The sequence below is a fragment of the Pteronotus mesoamericanus genome, unplaced genomic scaffold, assembly GCF_021234165.1.
Source record: "Pteronotus mesoamericanus isolate MK-2021 breed Mesoamerican mustached bat unplaced genomic scaffold, CSHL_Meso_final contig_173, whole genome shotgun sequence".
Lineage (NCBI taxonomy): Eukaryota > Metazoa > Chordata > Mammalia > Chiroptera > Mormoopidae > Pteronotus > Pteronotus mesoamericanus.
In genome coordinates this window covers 9056048-9081203 of record NW_026555072.1, presented here as the reverse complement: position 1 = coordinate 9081203, position 25156 = coordinate 9056048, and the positions used below count along the sequence as shown (strand labels likewise).

At 40.4% G+C, this 25156-nt stretch overlaps 1 protein-coding gene across 6 annotated transcripts in view; it reads right to left on the bottom strand.

Moving 5' to 3' along the window:
- Window positions 1-471: 471 nt before the first annotated feature.
- CASK (calcium/calmodulin dependent serine protein kinase) overlaps window positions 472-25156 on the bottom strand; it is a 387224-nt gene continuing 362539 nt past the window's right edge. For 4 of the 6 annotated variants that reach the window (XM_054566530.1, XM_054566532.1, XM_054566531.1 and 1 more), the window contains 6 exons: window positions 24989-25104; window positions 18178-18258; window positions 17988-18068; window positions 15045-15247; window positions 7795-7878; window positions 472-4269 (listed from right to left, as the gene is read on the bottom strand). In XM_054566530.1, the coding sequence (XP_054422505.1) occupies window positions 4093-4269; window positions 7795-7878; window positions 15045-15247; window positions 17988-18068; window positions 18178-18258; window positions 24989-25104 (742 nt within the window). In that variant the 3' untranslated portion in view covers window positions 472-4092. The remainder of the gene's footprint in view (window positions 4270-7794; window positions 7879-15044; window positions 15248-17987; window positions 18069-18177; window positions 18259-24988; window positions 25105-25156) is intronic. The other 2 variants (XM_054566533.1, XM_054566534.1) reach the window with 1 other exon arrangement.

The window sequence follows — 25156 nt, the reverse complement described above, 5'->3', positions numbered from 1 at the left end:
TCTCTTCTACCTCCTGTACATGTCACAGCTAAACTTCACTCACTCAGCTGGAAGACCTGAGTCTTCCAATTGCTCCAAGTTTAAGGCAAACTGATAAATGAGTGTGGGCAAAGCCAATCAAACATCAAACCTTCTGGGCACAGTCCTGTAACTGAAGACACCAAACGGAGAGGAAAACCTTACTTCTAACGGGGTAACAAGAGGAAAAGTTCTATCAAATAAAGTGATTCATAATTAAAGCTTGTAGCCCTTATGTAAGCTGCAGCGAGAAGCAAAATATCTTTCGAAGAGGAGAATTAATTAAGAGGCACAGAACAAGAGAAAAGCGCTCAGGGACCTTTAACCTATGGCATGCTGTAATCAGCCTTAGTATCATAAGCCCTTGTAAAGAGGATGGAATTAGGAGGCTGTGCTCACTTCTGGAAAAACAAACCCCTCCCCAGCTCCCCAATGCGCACGCTTACACACGCACCCCCCCCATCCCCCAGCTTGATAGGAAACAAGAAGGAGGAGAAATGAAGACCTTAGGGGTTTGTTTTGGAATGCCAATTGCAAGGTGCCTTCTCCTCTTGCTGAGGAGAGTGTGTGGGAGGCATATAAATTCAGAATTTTTTAATCAAGAATTTTTCTTGCTAGCTATAGCATCATGTCTCTCTGCCCCAAGTTAAGAGATGGACCTACAATGAAGAAAAGGACATCACATTAGTGGACTACAACAGTTTGCTTTGGGCCGTCTGTCCGTAAGGGGCAGTGTCCACTCTGAGTATCTCTCCTGTTCACTTTCCCCGAGGGCGGCCCAACTGGCTGTACTTTTTTTAAGGGATGAACTCAAACCCTTAATGAACTGCAAGTGATTTAAAAACAAAACCAACCCCCTCCTCTGCAGTAATGAGATCAAAGGCTTTACCAAACAATTGTAGCACTGAGTCCCGCTGGACTGGCTGGCCCCAGCAGTGAGATGGAATTGGACCTGTGCAAGAGGAGCACTTGCTGCCTCCTTCATGCAGTGATGCCTTTGCACCATCTTTAGATCCTCTGCCACCAATAGAATGGGCTTGGGGAAGAGGCCTTCTGAATGCGAATACCAAGAAGTAGGTCATTCGTTCCTTTTCCTCTCTGAGCAAATGTATTAAACCATCTCACCTGACAGGAGATACATTTAATTGCATTTTAAAAGGCTACCATACTATCTTGGCACTGGGAAACTTCCAGATATGCTGAGTGACATTTTCCTTTTTAGTGTTAAAATTGAATATGCTGCATGTGCAACGTACTGTTTTATGATTAAAAAATCAGGATATTTCTTCTTTTTAACAAATAATTCAATGCATTAAAAAGACCCCTTATTTTTGCTGTAGGGAGGGGGGTTGGAGTAGGACTGAGAACCCCCAGAATGTGGCTGATTTGACCAGTGAAAGGATTTAATAATCTAATCATTTGATCTAGTATTCCAAAGGAAAAAAGATGGTTTTGCTGACAGAATAGAAGCAATAAAGCAGCAATTTTCTCTGCTTATTTAGTGGACAACTGTAATGTAGTCGTAGCAGCAATGTACTGAAATTACCCTGAATTCAGATATTTAAGTATTTCCTGCTAGGTCTGCTTTACACAAGATATGTATTAATGGAATGGAACAGATGACCTCTCCGAGAAGTCAGATAGAACGAGTTCGGGATGCAGGAATTCCGCCATTTACACAGTGGCAAGAACAATGCCTGCCCGTATGCTTCTCCAAGCATCAGGAAGAGAGGACTAGCACTATAAAGCTTTTCAGTTCGGGGACCACAGACATTCAAATTGGCATTGCTTTTCCCTTTCTCTGCTTGATCCACATTTATCAATGTGGCAGGTGGCTTGAGCCAGGCATTGTCAGCATCTCTGGAGATCTGGTCTAAAAGGGCAAGTGGGGGCATGGAGGTTTCTGCCAGAGGGAGGGAGTTTCTCTTCCCCATGTGTTAGTTGTATTCTTCTTTGTGCTTCATTGGTAAAGAGGTAGAGTGGGCCCTTTCACACAGAAGAGCCTGGATTGTGGTCAGTACCATCACGGGAATGACTATCTGGCCTTGGCATCAGTTACATTCAAATCAATCCTTAACACAGCCCTAAACAACTCTCAGGGTTTCTCTCTCCATCCAGGATGTCTCTGGTATGGTGGTGTGGTCAGCCTGCTATGGAGCCCCAACAGAAGCAGCTCACTCAACATCTTGTTGCCAAGTTATAAACTCACCTGGTCACTGACAAAGAACAACATCAGAGATAAAAATCAGCATCATTTAATAAGAGTAGGTGGGGAGGGATGACACTGTAAAAGGAATATACAGATGTCTTCTCTGTGTGGTCCTTCAAGAGGGGCTTTTCAGCTCAGAACACACCCCGCACATCCTGCCAAGGCACAAAGCGATGAGGCCATCTAACCGACAAGAAGCTAACACGATGGTATTTTTTTTCAAGAATCACAGGTTAATAGAACCACTTCACACACCCTGACGCTCTAATGAAAAACCTTCCACTGACCTCTGGCAAGAGTTGGAAAACCCGCAGCCTGAATCTGCTATATTGGAAGGATGTGACCTCATGTAAGGGTGATGAGATGGTTAATGCCTCTAAAGCAACAAGGAAAGATGATTCTCCTGTGCCAAGGGATATAGCAAGAGGAAGGAAAAACCACAGATGGCCTCTCTTACATCGGTGGCCCTTGGGTGCACTGCATGTGCTCTGGGAGCCAGGCATGGTCTGAGCTGTGCTCTGGCAGAGTATTTTGTTGTCCTGCCAACTGATAGTCACTCCTGGGCCTTCAATGATTCAATGAGCATCTAATGGATAATAAAATCTAAAAGACTATCGGCTTGTATATCTGAACAAATCTATAATGAAATGAAGGACCCAAAGGCATTTAATTATTGATCACATAAAAGGAAGTATATTTAAAAAAAATTGGTCAAACTTGTCTTGTTAGTTATCACTTTAAAGGAATTTACAGGGCTGTTATAGATTATTCTTTTGGAATAATTCAGTTTATAGCAAATGCCTAAACTGGTTTCTTCATTGCACAGTATATTCTCTTAAAATGGGTGCTTTAAAACAATTACATACATATTAAAAATCCTCATTTCTTTGCTTAATTAAAACATTAATACTCTCAGACAACACAGATTTGAAATGGTGAAACCAGCAATTCCCCCTCCCACCTTACAACAAATTAAATTGAGACAAAATTACAAACACATTTCACTATATGATTATTAATAAAAATCAGTTTTGTTTTTTTTATAAAGTTGCCCAAAATGCAAGGGATGTGCATAGGTTTTACAACTTAGTCATAATAGCATTTTATTCTTATTCCCCTGGGTGTGCCCCGTGAACGGAATGTACTTGGCTGTAGATTACAGATCGTTTTGTCCAACACAGACACACCAACAGCATAAACGCTCGCGACTGTCCACATGCATTAAGAGTCAAGACCCAACTTCAAATCTCTAAAAGGTTTACAGGGTGCTTCAAAGAGACAGTATCACATTATCTGGATGTTACATAAAGGACTTAAAAAAAATACTATTCTAAAAAAAAGAAAGAGAAAAAAGGCCTTTAAAAATTTATGACTGTTTTGTAATCACTAGACTGATTATTTTAAATAAATAAAGGAAAGAAAGATATTCCAATCCATAAAATCAGACTCTAAAAAGAATGTAGTGTTCCACCCCCAGTCAAGGTAACAGAATCATTGTTTATTATTATTAAAATAGATTATAGAAAGCAGCATCTATTTTGTGCAGTTTTTAGGGGCCTTGGAAATAAAAAGGCTATGATTTCCAAAAATATAACATTCCAAAGGATTGAATAATACATACATTTAAAGATACATTTTATTAAAGTTTAGGAGAACTGATTAAAAAAGATACTGTCTCTTTAAATTAGTGTGTAATTGTTTTTCTCCTCCTACCTATTCGGACATGACAATAATTATAAATGTAGGTCACACTACAACTAGGTAGTCTCTAGGGACCACGACCTGCTGACACAAGGCCGATAACAAAGAGGCGTTTCCATGTATGAGGTGGCTCCCAGTTATGCATCAGATATCTGGGGGCAGGCCTAATAGACCCAGGAGACTGGGACCCACTGAGGGGCTGTGCACACGAGCTCGACGGCTTCCTCCAGGTGTCTGATTGTCTCATCAATTTCATTGTTGATAATTGTGAGATCGAAGTAGTGTGCATATGTTCTCTGTAAGATATCAGACTCCTTCTGCAGACGCTGAAGAGATTCATCCTAAATGGTGGGATGGAGGCAGGGGTGGGCATGGGAGAAGGGAAAAGCAAAGAGAAGAGAGAAGTCAGCTGGATTTTTTCCCTTTTCACATTTCTGTTCATCCCAGTGTCAGAAACAGTCAAGGCCAGATCTCGAAGTGCCACATCTGGGCACGAGGCCGAGTCCGCTTCGTGACAGAGGAGATGACGGTTCCCAGGATGGCAGGGTTACAGAACCACTGTTTGCAACCCAGACTGCTCACCATGCAACAAGGGGCTCCACGCCAAACCAGATGGACCAGAGAAAGCACACACTCTTCAGCAAACACACTGCCCCACAGGGCCTAGCTGTCCTGCCCCAGCTAGGGAGTCCCAGCTAGTGGGACTAACTAGCACAGCTGTGCTGTTCCGTCCTCTTCTAAGCCAGGTCCGCCTCATCCCCAGCCACTCTGCTGGTCAGCGGGAGGACTAGGGTGATGCGGTCAGAGTCCTGCCTCTGCCTTCCCTTGGTCCTCTGCACTCACTTGCACGAGGCTCCAGAGCCCTGCTGCATTTACACCAAGAAGCCCCTGACTCTGGAAAGCAAATTAAGTTGTATTTTTCTCTTTTCTACTTAGAGGCTCAACATGTTCCAGAAATTCAATTACATATAATGGCCCTCACTCAACAGCAGTGGATGCCAGAGGCAAAAGCTTTTTGGATGTTACAAATAATGGATGAAATAAGGCCATTACCCAGATACAACAGCAACTGGCATCTGATGAATCCTCTCAAATTGGTCTGTATTGGAAATGCCCAAATGTCACTGTTCATAAGTATGCACATCTCTTATGGAAAACACTCTGAAGGAAAAGAAGCCACTGTATTCTACGGAATTTTGCTACAGTAAAGAACTTTCCCTCAACTCCCAGGGCTTGCTACAGGGTTTGAGAACTCTCGCCAGGGTGAGCCCACAGGAGGAGGAAATTCAGGGTCCCTAGTTTGTCATGCAAGTTTAACTTTAGACTCAGGGTGGCAGTTCTTTGAAGACTAGGATCTCTTAAGAGTCAGCAGCAAGTCTGCCATTGCATCTTCATGGGTCAGATCATGTTATGCTGAACATTCAATGGACAAGTTCAAAATTGAAACCAGAGAACTTGGTGAGTCAAATTAACTGCTCCCTTCTCCCCCAACACTAGGTAGGTGAGCTATTGAAGTGAGTTTTAAAATACACATAGATACAATTAAATGCCTATTTATTTGATTCAGATTTGATTCGGATCTCTTTCCCCACCTAGACTGTAAACTTGTCTTGTGTGTCCTGTCATTGCTGTGCTGTGCCCAGCACTTGGCATTGTGTCTTGTACACAGTTAGTGCTTAATAAAGGTTATTGAAAGAACAAGCACTTAGCTGACTAGTACTGGCCATTATAGGGTGTGATGAGAGTTAAATCTATAATCAAGAGACAGAGCAATTCTACCAGGAAACGGGGGCCTATGGTAGCAGAGATGGAATTTCAGAAAAACTAAAATATGTGGTGCTTCCAGGGACTTGGGAGCTGTGGCACCCCGTGCTAGCTTCAGACCCCTCCTCTTCTCTGAGGCCCATCTGTTATCTGTATGAGACCCTTCCTGATGCACCTGTGGGTGCAGCTCTCTGGAAAGGGGATCCAAAGCGACACTTGATTGATCCCATTATGGCACCGCAGTGGGGATGGACACACAGCAGGGAAGTTGGGAACTCCATCTTTTCTATGGGAACACTCTGAAATGAGAGAGCCCTACCTGTTTTGTCATCTCCTACTGGAATTTCAAAGCAGGACACAGCATGCTTTGGATGTTAGGTGTTAACTACTACAGTGTTGATAAGACCTCAGTGAATCGTCTTCTAAGGTCATATCAACACACTTTCTGCTTGTACTTAAAAAGCATAGTATTTTCACTGTGGCTTTACTTTACCAAAAACACAATGCAGCAGCTGCGTTTTAGGAAACATGCATTCACCCAAGGACCAGTGCTTCCTACCAGTATGAGAAGGAACAATTCTTACATATCACTCTCTGGGATAGGGGGTCCTATTGGAATATAAAGTCCTGGGCTTCAAAAACCACTAGTAGAGTTCATGATTTGCTCAGAAAGCTGGACTGATAAAAACACTCAAGAAAATTTATAGCTGAGAGCATCAAATGTTTAAGATAGCTCTCTTTATTAAAAAATAAAACTCCCTCTTAAGGATCTCACAAGATGAAGTTATGTTTGTCAGTTTCTTCCCTGCCAACAGCTCATCTGCAGACTTGACTTACATGTGACCACGATTTAACTCAGTGAAAACAAAATGCCTTTATTTTAACAGCAAAAACAAGGATTTGGGGGAACAAAATGTCTACATTCTAAAGCTATGAAAGTAAACAAGGCTGTATTTCATCACCTCCTAGCCGGTACTTACGGGCAATTTTCTGCACCATTTTGGCAGCTATGGAAAATTAGTAAAAGGGTAGGAAAACAGGCAAAAAACAAAAACAAAAACAAAGCAAAGATGATAATTCAAGAAAAATACATGGCAACCAAAGGATAAGGGCTAACCATAATGTGGAGTTTCAAACATGTTTGTGTATTAAATAAGTAGAAGAGTAACATTTACAAAGGAATACCCCTTTTGCAAATGAAATGACAAAAACAAAAAATGAAATGTACATGAAGCGAAAATTTCCAAGTCTTGATTTTTACTGTCATAAGCTTGGCAGTTAGGCCTGTGGTTACTAAACAGAGCCAAGAGCCCTCTGGTGGCCTCTTGACCTTGCAGAAGTAATGGTCTTCAGGATAACTTTGTGTAGAAGTCTTAAGAATGACCCCACAGCAGATAAGCATCAAGCACGAATACATACAAAACTACCTTCTTATCTGCCCAGCAATAGCAGGCCTTCTAAGTCAGCTTGGTAGGAGACGCCTGCAGCCAACTCTTGTAGCCATCATCTCTGTGGCAGCTGCTGACTTGAGTTGGCCTGATAGCAGGCAGAGCTCATTCCTAGGTTTGGAAGTCTCCAGGGGCACGGGTTCCACTCCAAAGGCTGCCTCGGGGAACCTGGGCGGCCCTGACAAGCTCACGAATTTCTTATAACTGTCTTCAAGCAAAGCAATCCTTGGATCAGAGCTGGGCTCGGGGCTGCCATTTTGTTTTCTTGGCACAATCCCTATCAGGAGAGCAGGGGATGGCAGCCCTGGAGGGAGGGAGCCACCTGGAAAGCCTCTGCCCTGGAGGGATGAGGGGTTCTAAACTCTTTAAAAGTAGAGTTATTGATTAGGCCACAGGGTGACTGTACTGAGAACTAAGGCTTGAATTTGCCTAATGACTGATCTTAGAAGAACCATGCTCGTCTATATGGCCTAATTCCTAACACTGAAAGAGGACCTCAAACTCTGGAAATCTTAATGGCCAGCATGAAGAAGAAAACAGAGCTTTGCTTAGTCACCTTAATGACATGAGGCTTTGGTCTTGGATGTACAACACAACTGGATCCTTGCTATAGGTGGGTGTGCTAATTTGGGGAAAACACTGATCAATTCTTACCTCACTCAAACCTGGAGTAATAGTTGGGGCGGCAATAAAAACAACAAAAGGAGCAAACTCAGCGGTTCTCAGGACCTTCAGTGCCTGTATAAAAAAAAAAATTGAGACTTAGAAGAATAAGTAATATAACTTTCAAATGAGCCTACAAAAAAATTATACAACTGAAAAAGCTCTTGACTCAAAATTTTTGGCAAGGTATTATTACATTTACCAACTTTATAAATAACACGACTCCCTTTTCTTCCAAAGGATAGACAATAGCCATCAGCAAATAAAAGGTGACAAACTGGACATTTTTCTTATGCATCTCATGAATCAATCTGACTTGTTTTTCTTCAGAAAAGTTAACACTGATTATGTTGATTTAATGGTCACTTAAACCTGGTTATTAGTTGTAGCCTAAATTTTAATTTATATGAAATGCATTTTGGGGTAGATTGCGACCAGCAGGCCGGCTTCACCACCAATCTAGAGTCTGCTTCACATTTCAAATTTCATATTGCTAACAAGGATTGGCAAATCCTGCCACTGTCACCGTGAGGCTGTGTTCACAGTTTATGAGTTGCCCTGCGGAAAGGCCCCTGTGGGGTGTGGGGGGAAGGGAGACCCTGTCTAGAGCTGGAGTCCGGAGCCGGGAAAGAAGCTTTGGGGCTGTAGGCAATTCATAGGCCCATGAGAGGAACTATAGTCAAGGGAGAGGGACCTCTGAAGACCCTTTCAGCTCCCTTCCCAGGCATCAAAAACCTCTAACTGCAAGCTATGAGTTAGCACGGACATAATGCAAAGCTGACAGCTGATGGTGTAGCAGTTGATTCTGGCAGGGTTTACTGCTTCAGCAACTCCTTAGGAGCACATGGCATTCCTAAAAGTTACAAAAAACCCCTCTATATGGGACAAAAACACATAAAGGCACACAATTCACAAGTAACTGACATGTAATTAATTTGTATGTGTTAGGGTAAACGTTGCTGTCCTTTATACAAGAATTTAACATGTCTATTCCATTATCTACATATTTTGCTTTCTAAGTGGCCTTTCAATGGTTTGGTTTGTTATATTCCTTTCCTCTTTTTTTTTTGGCCTGGTTTACTGCAGTAGCAATTAGATCTGTTTCTCTGCCTCCTGTTTTGCTACGTTCCAATCCATACTAATTCTTGCCATCAGAATGATCTTTTAGAAACACAAATCCCAACATATCACTTCTCTACTTCAAACCCTTTGACAGCTCCCTCTTGGCCTTGGGGTAAAAAATGTATGGTCCTTAAGGTTAATGTCAGGCCCCTCCCTCAATGGCTGTTCCATGCTTACCTGCCAGCCTCTCTCTGCCCCTCCATGGAGTGGCCTTGCCGAACTACTTTCAGTTCTAGAAAGGGCCAACCCTTCTCTGGCTTCCTAGCCTTTTTCTTATGACTCCCCCTGCCTGGACCTTCCATCCCTTCACCCCTGTCCCCACTCTCCCTTCTGCTTGGTTGAGTGTTTACTGAACAGAGTACTGATTTTTTTTTCTCTAGAAAGTCCGTTGTGAGCGCTGAGCTGAGGTCAGGTGACCTTCCCATGTGCTCTTGATGCACCTGCACTGATGCACCCGTAGTACCCATCACACTGAAAATGCAGTGCTTGGATACTGGAGGGTAAGCCTCTTGAGGGCAGGGGCTGCGTCTTGTTTAGTTGTCCCCCTCATGTCCCAAATGGCACTTGGTGTAAACGGTCTTTATGATAAGATGAAAATGTAGGACAGTATATATAATTTGCACAAAATCTATCTTGCCTTTCGAGGCAGGTTCGACTAGGGGGCACTATGCTTTTGGCACTGAAGGGACTCTCTCGGCCTCTATGAATACACAGGCACCTAAGAAGCAAATTGGATAGTAAAGGTTTTGACTTTCTTTTTCAGTGCAAGTTCATTTTCACTAGAATTATGTTTCTGATTTTTATGCATTATCTCCTTGTGGGTTAAGGGAACCTAGCACATTGCTTTACCTGTCCACCAAAGTGTTTCAATTGTGAGTCACAGGCTCAGGCTCCCCTTGTAAGAAAGCTCTTCGAGCTTGTGTATGTTCATGTTTCAAAGAGGTAATGGGCAATTTCTTTGCTAGTCCTTTTGTTAATGAAGACTTCAGCAAGGAATGAACATGAAAAAGTCCATATATAACTTGATTCTTCGGGTCTTCACTTAGACATGTCCTTTTTGTTAGTATTATTTTGGGCCTTTCCCCCCCGTCCTTCCTATGCTCTTAAATCAGGGAAGACTGTGAGTCACTTGAGACATAAGGTTTCCTCTTCACCACACATCCACCCATAGCCAGTCTTTGGGCAAATAAGATGGGAAAAAATTCCTGATGCACAGTGCCTACCCTTGCTTCCATCCCTGGAGCTACTCTGAATGCCAGATGGAACTCCACACAGCCTAGATGCTGAACAGAACCCACTGATGAAACTGAGGACACCCTGGGTGTGAAAAGGCCTTTTCTCTGCTCGGTGACCCCAAGCCTTCATAGCCACCCAATTCTTTGAATATTTTAAGTTCTGGTCTGCTATCTACCATATAACACCAGAAAACACACTACTCAGAAAACATTAGCTCCCTGCAGAGTGCCCTTCTCTGCACACTGCATGTACCTCCTTTGTCTTTATCCATAAAGACATGAAGGTCATCTGCACTTACTGCATGAAAGTGTCAATGAAACACTGTACTCATCACATTGCCAAATGCCACTTGTGCCTAAGAATCAGGTTATATTCCTTTAGCAATCAGTTCCAAGCAAAGAACTGTCCTACTTCTATTAGATGAGAATTATGTGACCCATGACATCCCCCCTTTTTGTCCTGGTTGCCAGGAAGTTCAGAGCTAAATTTCATGTTTATCACAGTAATTACTGTAGCTTCCGTGGTTAGCAAAGCTGCTTCCCCCCTCCTATTCATGGCTTTAATTTTCTATTTCTATCCTTCATTGTTGTATTTCCAAAAATTGTAAGATGCCTTGAATCCTGACTGAGATTTTCTTGTCTAGTCGCCTTTATATCTTCAGTAGAGCCACCACACTTTTCCTCAGTTGCTCTTGAAGGTCTCTGTCCACATCCTCTGCTTAACTTAGGGGTCTCAAATGGGTATAATTTTTTGCACAGTCTCAGCTTGCTTGATGTTCAGGGACACTTCAGGGACAGGAAATGGAATTGCTTCACAAGGATTCCCTTCCCTCAGGCCATTAAGAGATGACTTTAAGATGACCTCTAAACCCTTTTCCTTTCTGACTTTAGATGAGACACAAATCTGTTAATATTTACAGGTGAATATCTCTTTTCCAAATCCCTGAGAGTGAGTCTAGAAAGATCTCTGAAAATACACTGGATTCAAACAGCCAAAGTAACATTAATTCAACATTTAAAGCTGATTCTTTAGTTCTCCTTTGGGGACATAAATTGGTTATATGGCTCATCTATGGTCAGTAATTAACCTCAGGTTACCATCTTCAAGGAATAAAAACCCATTTGACCAAGTATCTAAGACAGATATCTTTTAAGATTTGGCTTGCAAACTTAAAAAATACGTAAGAGCAGGTACCTGAGTCATTTTGTAAAAAAAATTCTAAGTGTTTAAGGAGGAGCACAGTGAGCCCAGAAAGAATCTTGAGAGCCAGCTGAGTTCACAAAACAGCCCATGGTTGAGAACCTGGCTCTTGTTTTGAAGTACAGATTCCTAGTAAGATTGCAGCTACATCTGATGACAACCTTTCCCTTTGTGGGCAAAGCAAAACCCCAAACATTCTGCTACTCTTAACTTTTTAATGCAGCAAATGGAGAAGTAAGAATAAAATTAAAATTAAAAACTGTCACAATAAGTTTTGATTACAAACTGGAGCTCTTACAGTTTCAGCTTTAGGGATGTAGATTATTTTCTAAGTCATGGGTTTATTTCCATGAAAAATAAGTTCCATAGTGTTTCTCAGGTTTGACTGTCCTGTAGACTTTTTGAAATGAAAAAAAAAAAAAAACCCAAAGATTTAAATTGTACCAGTACACAGAAGGTGGATAAACTTAAGGATCCTCAGGGTTAACCCTGCTAGGACAATACAATGGAAGAAAGCTAGAATTGATTGTAAAAAAACTAAAACCCAAACCAACACTGTTCAAGTTCAAATCTCATTTTCAGTTGGCTGTAAAACCTTCGTCAAGTAGTAATTATGTTAAGCCTTGGTTTCCTCATCTATAAAAGTAGACGCTAATATCTCTATCTCAGGGGTTACATGGGTAAGGTAAGAAGTACTAATGCTTGGCAAAATATAGAGCACTACTGGAACACAATCTATTATTATTTTAAAAGAAGAGAGGATATAATTTTTTTTCTAGTTTTATGTCTTTATCATGGTCCTCTAGGTTTAAAGTTGGGCCACAATGTCTTATCATACAGTATTATTAGACATGTGTTAAGTTTGGCCTGAACTCTCTACAATAAGTTACGATGGCACTGAGCTAAATAAGCTGAACACCAGCATTTGGTGGTCTTTCTATGGTCCATGCACAGTGGAAGTGGTGTCACCAGTGATAGAAGCGAGAGGTTTTTAAAAAATGCCACATGGCATTTCTCTCATTACGGACAGTTTGTCATGTACATGGAGGAAGAAATTTCATCCTTACCAGCTTTCCTTCCTATTTGTATTTTTATTTATTTATTTTTAGACAGAGGGGAAGGGGGGGAGAACGAGAGAGAGAGAAACATCCATGAGTGGTTGACTCTCATGCGTCCCCTACTGGGGACCCTGTCTGCAACTCAGGCATGTGCCCTGACTGGGAATTGAACTGGTGACCTTTCAGTGCGCAGGCCAGTGCTCAATACACTGAGCCACACCAGCCAGGGCATGTAGTTTTAGCTCCTGGCACAATGTTTGGAATATAACAAGTGCTTAACATAAGCTGGCTGAATCAAACTGTCCATGAGATACAGTAGAGGAGGTAACCTAACAGGCTCGGCGTGGGGGGGAGGAGGGCGGCATGGAGAAAAATGTCCTAAGGAGAGAACCTCTCTGGAGCAATGAGGCTCTGCCTGACAGCAAGTCGGTCATGGCCACGGGCATCCTGATGTTAGGATGCGGACCTTGCCAAGCCTGGGGGAGAGTGGACGGAAGGCAGAGAAGCCCCAGGGTGAAGCCCAGTAGGTGAGACCCTGTGGGCATCTGCAGCTGTACCATTAGATGTGACAGTCAGTGTGAGAACAGGACTGGGCACAAATGGAGACTGGGCACGTGTTGCTCTGGGTGGGAGAGCCTGGGACCAGAGCTGTCAACAAGATGAATGAGAGGAACAGGGCCTGGGCAACCCCTGTCCTTAGGGTCACGGGCCCAGGGAGGGTCTGGCAGAGAACATGGTGCCTATGGCCTGCCCTCAGGGGTAGGTGGCCCTGACAGATCATGGTTCTCAGAGTCGGGGACACAGGAAGCAGGAGAGAAGAATGCAGTGAGCTTATCCAGCAGTCAAGGGGAGCAGGGAAAGTGCCCAACCAGGGATGACGGGTGCTCTGGCGCCCAGTTCTACAGGTAAAAGTGACTGCAGTGGATGTCCTGATAAGGCCAAGAGAAGTGTCTAAAGCTCAGCAGTGCAGAGCAATGCATGACTGTGCAAGGGCGAGGGCACAGGGAGAGCTGGACGCTAGGAGTGGAGTGGCGGCGGCAGCGGCAGCGGCAGCAGCAGCGGTGGTGGTGGCAGCAGCGGCAGCAGCAGCAGATAAGGCAGAAGCCCTTGAGAGTGGACTTAGGTAAATGCGGAGGGGGTCTGAGGAGCCCTGCAGCCAGCATACTGCTAGAGATATTACTACCAGCAGAAAACGACGTTCAGGTGAAGACCAGTGTGGAACCCAAGGAGAGGATGTCGAAGACCAGGACCAGGATTGAGACTTTGCCTCTAGCCACCCCTGGCCAGAAGATTTTTCCAATCCCTAGTAAGGAGGGATTAGCAGTTAAACAAAAATCATTCTGCGTTACACATCATATATTTAGTTCTTATCTAGGTCCAAGATAATTGTTAAGTAAACCGTAGTGTTTGCCCTACTGGTGCTTTCCTCCCAGCCCCTTAACCAGATTCCAAGTTCAATAAGCCCACCCATCAGGTGCTGTGAAACAGAAATGGGTGAACCCACTGGCCATGGTGTCAGGGTCTTGGCGCTGAGTAACTGAGCTGTCAGGCCTCTGGTCACACAGACCCTGACCGTAGGTTCCACCCTCCATTTGGGGATGACTAGGGAACTAAGTCTCATACAGTGGCCCTTGAACAAGAATCTCTTCCCTGCCTGTGATAGCCAGGAAGCCCTCCTGATGAAACGGAGCCTGCTGGAGGGCTGCTGGTCTACCATTTCAGCAGGTGGCATACTGATTCTATTTGTAAGTGATAAGGGATTTTTGGTACAAATGAGTCTTTAAAAATGGCAGCCCAGGAGTCACTGGGCACACACAAGCCTCTCCTGCAACCTGCCCTGATGTTTCCAACTCCCAAACCCTTCCTGCTAGGCTTTAAGTCCCACTTCCACTTGGTTTGTCCTCAGAGAGGAAAAAATAGCTTATCTGCATTTTTGATGTAAGGCCTTTTCCAGTTTAATAATTTCTATTGTTTCTGGTGTTGGACTTATCTACAAATCATCTAATCACCTCTGCGTCTGGCTCCCAGAGTCCTCTTCCAGTTCTCCATATTCTGCCTAGTTTTAGTTCAGGGTCAGGCACCACCCTCAGTAAAGAGATGGCAGACGCTGAAAATCACCATGGGGCTCCATTGGACACCCCCAGGGCTTGCTCACGCTGCTTTCATAAAGCTAGTGCAGTGTTTTAGATTCAGGCCCTAGGATCAGCATTTCTCACTGTGGATTAACATAAGGTGCTGGCAGAAGCTCGGGTGGTCCAGCGTGAGCTGTACCAAGGTGTAAAGGTGGCCGTTCGGATAAGAAAGTGCCAGAGTCTCATTCTGAGGTCATATCATTGTAGGATTTCCGGCAGGCACAGACCCAATCCGGTACTTTATTAAACCCCTGAGTATAGTGAATCTCATAAGAGAATAGTTTCTGCTTCTTAAACACAGGGTGTGTGCACTGAGTCTAACAATTAGTTTGCAGCTTAGACTGTTCATCAACGATGCCTTCATTACTGATACCTTCCTGGAGTTTATTCAATTATTACACAACCTATAACGTTCTGATGGCATTTTTTATTTCAGAACCTGAGCTTAGCATGCAGGCAGGATGATGGGAGGCTGGGTGTGGCCAGACACTACCTGAGGCTCCACGTCCAGTATTGCAATCAGCCCCTGCTCGTGGATCTTCCGGATGGTCTCCAGTTTTGTCCCGTACATTGCATCCTCATGGCTGCCATACTCCAAGTACTCATTATTAGAGATGTCTTGCATCATTTGGTCATGAGATACAAAGTAATAATTCTTTCCATTTTCTTCATCTTTCTTTGGAGGTCTGGTTGTATCTGCAAAGTCAAACATGTTAGAAGAAATTTATTTTACATTTTATTTATTTATTTTTAGAGAAGGGAAGGGAGGGAGAAAGAGAGGGAGAGAAACATCAATGTGTGGTTGCACCTCACGCGCCCCCTGCTGGGGACCTGGCCTGCAACACAGGCATGTGCCCTACACTGAAATTGAACTGGCAACCCTTTGGTTCACAGGCTGGAGCTCAATCCACTGAGCTGCACCAGCCAGGGCTGTTAGGAGAAGTTTAAAAGGCTGAGCTTCTGAGCCTATGTTTCCAATGGACCTACAGAAACCCAATCTCTTGTTAAAAGCTGTGGATTCCATATTATATGCCTCATGCCCTGTTCCCACTCCCAGTAGCTTTGCAGAACTAAATTGTAAAAGTCACGTTTATCCATGTGACATCAGACTACAGTAGCTGGTTAGTTGTTTGGTTTGGTGAAACTTTCAGTGTTTAGATAAGGTCTATTTCATTCCTTTCATGGAATGAAAGTTAACTCACTATGCCTTAGTGCATTTAGGCAGAAGGAGAAAAAGATTAAAAACCAAAAAACTACATATGGTTATTTAAATTTAAAATAATTAAAATCATATAAATTAAATTTCAGTTCCTCAGTCTCACTAGCCACATTTCCAGGGTTCAATAGCCACATGTGGGTAATGGCTACTGTACTAAACAGTGCTGATACTGAACACTGTTACTTTCAGAGAAAGTATCTACAGCATATTACAAAAGAAGAATGTTAGAATACAGAAAAAGGCATACCATATTGAAAACACAATGTCCTTAGCCAGATGTGGCCATAATAGTTAAGAAAGACCTTAACCAGGAGTTGGCAAGCTATGGCTGCTGGGTCAAATATGGCATGCTGTCTGCTTTTGTAAATAAAGTTTCATTGGAACACAGCCATGCCCATGTGTTTACATATTGTCTATGGCTAATTCCATGCTACAAGAGCAGGGTTGAGTAGTTGTGACAGAAACCATATGGCTCTCAAACCCTCAAACATTTACTGTCTGGTCCTTTACAAGAAAGGTTTGCTGGTCTCTTACCTAAATGAGTACAGACTAAAAATATCTGCCAGTAAGATCTAATTCTGTGGGATACTGAAAGGACCAGTACACTGCAAAACACAGTTTAGGAAATTTTTTCTAGGCAAGCCAGGAACATTGGTTTTGATTTCCTACCCCCCTCCTTCCCTCCTTTCTCTTCCCTCTCTCTTTCTTTCTTCCCTTCTCATTCTCCTCTTTTTTCTCCTCTCCCTCCCTCCCTTTCTCTTTTCCTTTCTTTCAATTTCCTTTTTTTTCTTCGTTTCCTTCCTTTCTTGAGTGGCAAGAACAAATTTATGCTACCCTTTGCTGTGTGGACGGGTCTAAACCCATAGGGAATTACCCCTCTCCTGCTGCAACTAGACTATTAGAACTGACAAGTGCTCATGGACATTAGAATGTGGATTTTTTTAAAAAAGTACCATTTCTCCAGGTACATGAAATGCTGAATAAATGACATATACTACGTGGATGCTGTAGTATCTTTAGTCATTTAGGAAGGTAAACATAGGATATCTACACTTCTGGGGCCAAATATTTTAGAGAGTAGACATGACTGGGTTAGCAATGGTACACTTTAAAACTGAGCTATTTAACTGGCCATTTAAGAACATGAAAGTTCAATTGTTACGTGATTGAGAAGAAACTAAATGCTAGCTAAGTTTGCTGTATTCATGAGCTAAACATAAGGAGAATTAAAAGAACATTTGAAAGTGTTTTACTGGAAAACCCCAACGGTACCAGTTGAAACAATGTTTGATGAATTTATTTTTTTACGTGTAAATCAGACAGTATTCTGGGATGAAGGTGGTCTTATGAAAATTCATGGCTCTCTGGGGTGTAGAGAAAACAGTAAGTGGTGTTGCCATGGCGTCAAGAAGGCATGATGGCCCTACTAGATAGAGCCAGTCTTCACATTTTTCTCCTGCTGCTCTTAAAACACATTTTCCTTTAGTTCTTCTTACCATGAACGAAGCTCTAACTGCTAAAAAGCTTTTGGGATTCAAATTTTAAACTTTAGAGTAGTAATAATAACATTAGAGTGGCAAGATGGATACTATTTATGAAGTATCTGCTAAGTACTTCACATGAGCTCAAATCTTCATATCTCCAGAATTACTTCATTTTATAATCGAGGAAACAAAGCGGCCAAGAGGTTAAGGATAAAATATAGAAGATAAGGGGAATAATAATATTACAGACTTAAAGTGCTTTATAGTAAACAACTTGTAGCACATTGACTGGGTTTTGAAAGTGATAAAAGCTAACAATTTAGTTACTAAGAAAAATATTGTTACATCAAAGAAAACTATACTATCATTAGAATCTATTTTTCTGAAGAATAATTCATCTGGGTAATATTTGTGACACCCTGTTGGAAAAATTAGTTTACAAACAGAATGGATGAGTCCCATTTTTAAAACACAACAACAACAACAGGCAAATACACATACTACACATATTTGCACTAAGAGAAATCTAGAAGGGTATACTACAAAATATCTATAGCACTATTAGTAGGGGAGTGGGGCTGGGGTTATTAACTAATTTTCTTCTTTGTTCTTTTTTGGATCTTTCAAATTTCTCATAGTGAATGGTTAGTACTAATATAATCAGAAAAATACATAAATTGCAACAGTAAACAAGTACTAGAAAAAATATATTTAAAAGAGAGACATTGCTTACGTGGAATAGGATATGCAAACCGATCTGGGTGCTTTGTGATGAGGGTGTTTTTTATGTGTCTTCTCCCAACACCATGTGCACCTACGTAATTTTTAAAAAAGGAAGTTAAAGTTGACAGTTGTTGATAATATTCACAAAATGTTTTGAAGGTGAGAATAAGATAGCCGTGTGTTTATACACTCAGACTTACCTAATAAGACTAATGTTTTCCTTTTGAATGCTGGCAGTTTTACTACTTCTTCATATGTAACAAGATCTAATTGATCAAACACTAAAATGCAAAGATTCAGAAGAAAGGTAAATTTGCAGAAATATTTCACGTAGATAAATTATAATTTTACTGGCAAAACTAAAGTAATAGTAAAACCATGTCTTAAAAATATGAATGCAACTTATAATATATTTGAGTAATACAACCTTTTGGGAGAAAATTTCGTTTTTAAGCCCATGAAAATGCACTTTAGAAGCAGGGGCATCCAGAGATATGTTGAGCACATGCATGAAAGTCCAATTCTAAGATACTGCATATCTTTTCATGCAGTATCCAACAAATCATGAATTCATTCAAAGCCACATGCTGTTCGTATTTTTGCAATGCTAAGAAATCAGCAGTACTAAAGAGGAGAAAGTCTGCAGACAGTGACCAACACAAATATAGCATGAATGCAACTAAAGTTAACCAAGAAAGAGGTCAGCTAGATTATTTCTAGGGATGGCTGTGGGATGCATGGACAGCTGGTCTTTAACGTCATGGTTCTTTCCTTCAACAGAATTACTGAAGGCAGCATGCTAGATTCTTTCAAAGTCAAGTTCTGTAACCATGATTTCACAAGGTTTTGAAATGAGCATCTCATAAGTTTTATTGTAACCCAGCTATCCATTTGATGGAAAGTTCTGGGAATGTAAGTATAGAAGAACATGCTTCCCTGGGCCCCAAACTTTGTCGGCCTATGTGTAGTAAATCAGGATGAATAGAATGGCAAGAGGCATGGAGCAGAATGTGAGCTTGAAAACCTTTGCAAAAGGGAGTTCTCTAATAATTACAGACTGAGAAGAAATATTTTAAAAATATTTTTGGAAACCTGCCTCTTAACAAAACTATTACAAAAACTTTCCCAAGAGGATAACCATTCACGTTGAAGTTTAAGGTAGTCCAATTCTCATACACATTTGAGATGTCTCACAAGAAGGCTAAAATCAAGCATCTATGTTTCCTGTAATTTTTTTTTTGTGTGGTAATACCCAAATGTTTTCAGTCACACTGAAATTTCTTTTTTTAAAGGATATGGAATACGCTATGGATTTTAGAGGGGTTGAAAGAAATTCAATAAAATTGATTCCCTGGTGTAATAAAGGAATCTGGGGTGTTTCAGCCAATCATTAAGAGAAGCTTCTACTCCCTGAAACAATACGACTAAATGTTTTTGACTATGTGCTCAGTCCTTAACATTTATGATCTTCCCAGTAGCAAAGAACCTTAAAATGCAAAATAGGATACTCTGGAATGCAACAGATCAGAAATAAACAAATGAACACAAGTATCATTCCCAAAAAATAAAAAAAAAATGTTAAAATAAGGGTTAGTGCATGTTAATGGGTATTTATGCATTCGTTTTCTTTTGATGACTTGATTCCATAAAGGTTCACTAAAAGCCTTTAAAGCATATTCTCTAGCAACAGCTAAAAACCAAGAAATGCTTTCTGTGTTTAGAATGGCAGACTTACACAATCAAAATGAACACAAGGTTCTCTGAATAGCAGAGCTAGCTAGTCATGCTACATTGGTAATGGAGTGATGAAGGTTTGCAAAAATAAAATTAGGAATGCTTACGACATTGCTTTTTCTATCTATTGCCCTCTGAGTGATATTTCCATCAAGAAAACATATGCTTATGAAAGAGATGCATCAACAAGCTGATAGATTTTAATATATTAAAATAATCAAACATCTCACAAAAGAGCAAAATGATAATGACACAAGCTTTCTGAATGGTATACACACCCATTTCCCTCTACAGAGCCCTAACTCATTCCAGTCCTACTGAGATAAGACTTTTGTCATTTAAAAAAAAAAACACGTAAGAATGAATTAGATATTAACCATCAATACTACAAACAAATGAACAGGTATGTTACACATCAATATTTGAAACATAAACTAGGATGAAGAGGTTACTCTGGTCTAAATAAAATCAACTTATGTTGATTGAGAAACAATAAAAAAGAATATTTAAAAATAAGACATACAAGGAATATAAGGAGAACACTTAAAGACTGGACTTTTAAAGGTTTTTAGATGTTTACTGATTAAAAAAAAGGACTTAATGAAAGGAAACCATTAAAAACAAAGAGGCATAGTCACTCAACAGGTTACTTACATGCACAGAGGCCATTGGGAGTAAGACAGCATGAAAAATGTACAGGGGTCATTGAAATATGGCTTTTAATATATTAGTAAAATAAAAGTATATATGCACAAAAGAAAGTTTACCATGCAGTATTCTAAACATGAGGCAAATAAATCACATTAAGGAACAAACCCATTTAATAAAAATTCAACAGTAACTTTATATAAAAGCCAGTGGGTTTTATAAACTAGCATATGCATAGTAATTTTGTCTGGGAATAGTTACAAGAAAACTTCTTCAGGGAGTGTAGATGTGGAAGCCTTTTGGCTTTCATTTTGTACCTTCTTGCACTGTTTGCAATTTCTAATCACATGTGCCTATTGCTTTTATTGTTTAAAAAGAGAAATGTCCACAGGGCTATGAGATTATGGGCCACTTTTTGTTGTTTTTAGAGCACTCTGTATTAAAGAAAAAAGAGTTATAGCTTTTTAAAATCAACAGTACTAATTTGTGGCATTAAGCATAATTTAAACACACCTATGAATGGTACTATAAAATTTCTCTATGTTCATATGGATGTATGTAAATAGAGTATCACAGTATATATTTAAATACTCTGTTCAGGGCTCTAACATTGAAAAAGTGAATTAATGAATATTTTTTCAAAGTTTACATTAGTAACTTGATCTTAAACTGATTTTTGGCGGTCCCAGGGCTGAGGAACCTCAATGCCTTAAGAATATAATTCTTCTAGGAGCATGACAATACTTTCCCCATCAAATTAATGTGGCTAAAATCTTTTATACATTGCAGAAAACATATTTGCTGTAAACATGAAACATGCCATAATCAAATCTATTCCCAAGGCTTCAGAAATACTGTCTGGCATAGTTGGCTCACATTATCTTGGTTTCCTGGTACTCAATATTTATGACACTTTTCAGTATTTCGGTAACCATTTTCCAGTTGAATATTTTCATAAATAAGCCTTTAACATTGATTTCTTGTCTCAGTTTTATAAGCTAGAGGTATCTTCAAATACTGTACAAACCTTCAATTAGAAAAGACATTGCACACTGGTAACAATGGGCTGAGTGCACACTCAAATGCCTGCAGTGACCAGGCAGCTAATGTGTTGAAACGAGTGGGCCTGGTGCAGGAAAGGAGTAGTGGGGACGATGATGCCAAGCTAGAGCAAGTGTCTAGACAATGAGTGTCCAATTCAAAAGGGACACCAACAGCCTAGAATCGTTAAGGGAGAAAGTGGGCCCTGTGTTACCATATCCTCTGTTTTTCCAATGGTAGGCAGAAATCCAGAATTTTATGTTAAATACCTGATTTTCAAGCGTGATAACTATTATTTTAAACACTGTGTGTATATGGGGAAAACAAAACTTATTTGTGGGTCATATTCAGCTAGCAGACTGCCACTTTATAGTGTGAGATGTAGGCCACATAGTTTGAAGGGAATTCTGCTTTAACTAGACATGTGCAATTTCTTGGTGATAGAAATGGAAATAATTAATTCTAGTGTTATCATTGCTATCAGTTCTAGATATTGACAAAGTTCCCATCCTTCATTTTTACTACAAACATTACTTTAGAATGATGATAAGATTTGGATCTTACCATCAATATATGCTGAATTCTCAAATATTTGAAGCAGGAAAAAAAGCAGATGGCTCTTATTTTAATTTATTGAGGACTATTAGAAGATCTCCCACTGTATTTTATAATCAACTTCTGAAAGCCAAAAAAATCTTTCCGAAATGTAGTTTGATTTGTGACCCATGAGCCCATTTGGCTAGTTTTTGGTATTAAAGAATGTGGTATTTCAAAGTTCTCCAACTATCCTCCAAGTGGAGGTCACCAGTATTTGTGTCTCTCCTTTAGAGCAGTCTTTATATAGGTAATGATGCATATTAGAATGAACTTTTATCATAGTTAAAAGCAGGACAGCTGATAAAATACTTGACTTCCCTTTATGACTTCATTTCTTGTCAAGATAACCATTAAGCAAATGGATCTTCTGGACTTAATGAACAAAACGGAAGAGTTGGTTGGTGAAGGGGAAGAAACCTGAAGAGATGGTGGCAGAAAGGCCTTGCCAGGCAGCATGCTTCAGAAAGTCCAGGAAAGTAGGCATCTTCTCCCGACCAGAAAAGCTAATAGGAGGCTTTATGAGTGAAGATTTTGTAGGGAAGGGAACCCTAACAATGACATTCTGACTAGACAATTACAAATATGCCTAAACGTAAGTTCTACAAAGAAATTTGAGTGGCTTTGCAAGGGAGCTTCTAAGAAGCTAAGACTGTCTATCAAAGGGCATGAAAGGAGCGTCTCATTCACAGTGACAAATACTGACATAAAAGAGAAAACTGTAAGCATGATAAGGAAGGCTCTGAGGCCCAGAAGACCATTGCTTAGAAATGCTAAAGATAACAAAAAAGCGGTAGTGGCGGATCTCTCTGAATTTCTTAGTTGTAAGTTTACAAGAGCTTGGACAGGTCCATCGTTTTGGATAGGACATATAATGTCAAAAGAGAAAAAGCAATTCTACTCTATCCCTAGGAGGCTCTTGCCTTCTTTATCAAGGGTGATACCCTTCAAACTTGATAGGCAATGCTCACCAGAGCTAAAGCCTGAGATAAGGGACAGCAAATAAGAACTTGGCTTCATTAAATGATACCGATTTGTCAGGCCCACTGATGAAAGAATGTGAGATCCACCGAATTTTAGAATTAGAAAAGATATCCTTGACTGATTAACGTGATTTGAGATTCTCCTGTATTGAGGCCCACAGGAGCCAAGGGATTTCAACAGTTGCAGTTACTCAGGTGCACTAATTCCTGGTCCAATCTCAGGTTGCCTATTAAGCTTACAGGTGTGTTTGCAGGACCACTGATGAATCAGGAGAGCAGACGGAAGATCAGAGATGCCCGAGGATGTCCAAGCATGGAAAAAGGCAAAATTTTTAAGTGAACGATTCAATGGAATCTTTGTCAGAATTTAGGGGGTCTAGTTTTTCAACCAATTGGCTTTGTATTTTTCCTCAGAGCTTAATTAAAGAATATTGGCACACTGAATACTCACATCTACATGCTATTAGTATAATATAAAGCTAATGAAGAACTGACAGCCTTCATCAGCTATTTCTTTGCTTTTCTAGGTTTAAATTATTTTAACGCCATCTATCTATATCATTTAAAATTATTGTAAAAATTACTATCTATCTATCTATCTATCTATCTATCTATCTATTTAAAATGTTGACATACCATGTGAACCTGTTAGAAGTTGATGAAAATAAAGGTGACTATGGAGCCTTGGCAAAAAAACCTCTGCCATTTTGTGTTAAATAACATTCTGCTGATACTACAGTGAATTTCTTCAAATAGTATTACTTGAGCATTTACAATTAATAGTTGTTAAATCATGTTTAACTAATCTTTTAAATATTTGTTTTATAAAACAAAAAAAGCCATTATCAAACTAGTGCTCTATAGTGGTACATAAGCAGAAATGATATAATTTATTGGAAAGAAAATGGGGCACTTATATTTATCCCATATTATACAAGTACTTCAAAATGTTTACTTTTATTTTCTGAATAAGCAATGAACCATTCACAGTTTCTAAATAAGTTTTCCTAATGAATGCTAATAACATAAAGTTTTAACATTCTACAGAGAGAAATGCATTTCTTATTTGTCAGAAACTTACTGTCAAATTGAGTATGCATGATTGCATTCACTTAATTTTTTTGCCACATGTTTGATTTATGGAGTTATTTCTGAAACCTTGGGAACTAATCTAATGCCAATGTTGGAACTTGCAATTCCTCAGAAAAAGTTCTTTATAAAAGGAGTCATATTAAGAAGTTATGGAAAATATGTAAATCCCACTCTGCATATCACCATGCATTTTTTTTTTTAGCTTAAATTACATCCTGTAAGTCTTCTGGGGATTTTACTACAGAGACAGATCATGGTTTTTTGGTATTCATTTCAGTTTTTGGCAAGTAAGTGAGTATTTTATGTTAAGTGTACGCAAGCTTCCATATAGATAAACATACGATAAAGAGAAAGCCAAGATATCTTTTAGGAGCCCAGGAAATACCATGAGGGAAGAAGACTAGTCACAGAAACTGACTAAACCACATTAGTATCCAATGTCATTTGTGCTCTTTCAGACCAATCACTGAACCATGTGCAGCAACAGCTCTCTGTTAAGAGTGCACCTCTGCCCTTTGAAACATGTCCTAGGGCCAAGTCCAAGGGCCAGAAAGGAGCCAGGAGCAAGGGTGTTTGCTCAAGACAAATCTCAGCAAGACGGCAAGAATCCCCATGACTCAGCACACTCTCAAGCTCTCATTTCTCAGGGGACAACTTAATGTACTGGGTTCTTTTTGTTCCAGAGAACACTATTTCCAAATAGCATTTTCTTCCTATAAAGTATAGTTCTGTAAAGTATTTGGCAAACAACCAACATAATAATTGAAGACAGGGGTTTCTTAACATATTTGCAAATTGATGAAGATCTCATATGGTGGAATTTTTGGATAGAGAACTCTGAGGACTGAATTGAGATATGATGTCCGTTCGGTCTTTGAGAGGTGTCACTGGCCTCAGTAACAGTCATACTCTCCCCTACCTGCATTGTGCTTTGCCAAATATTTGTCTTTGTACTGCTTCTTTTTCTTGCCAAACCAAGTACAGCTGGCCTGCTGCTCCTGTTTGGTCTTCTCCATGGCGATGCAAGCTACTCGCCTAGCATACAAAGAAAGAAAGAGAAAAGAAACTAATGTATAGTTTTATATTG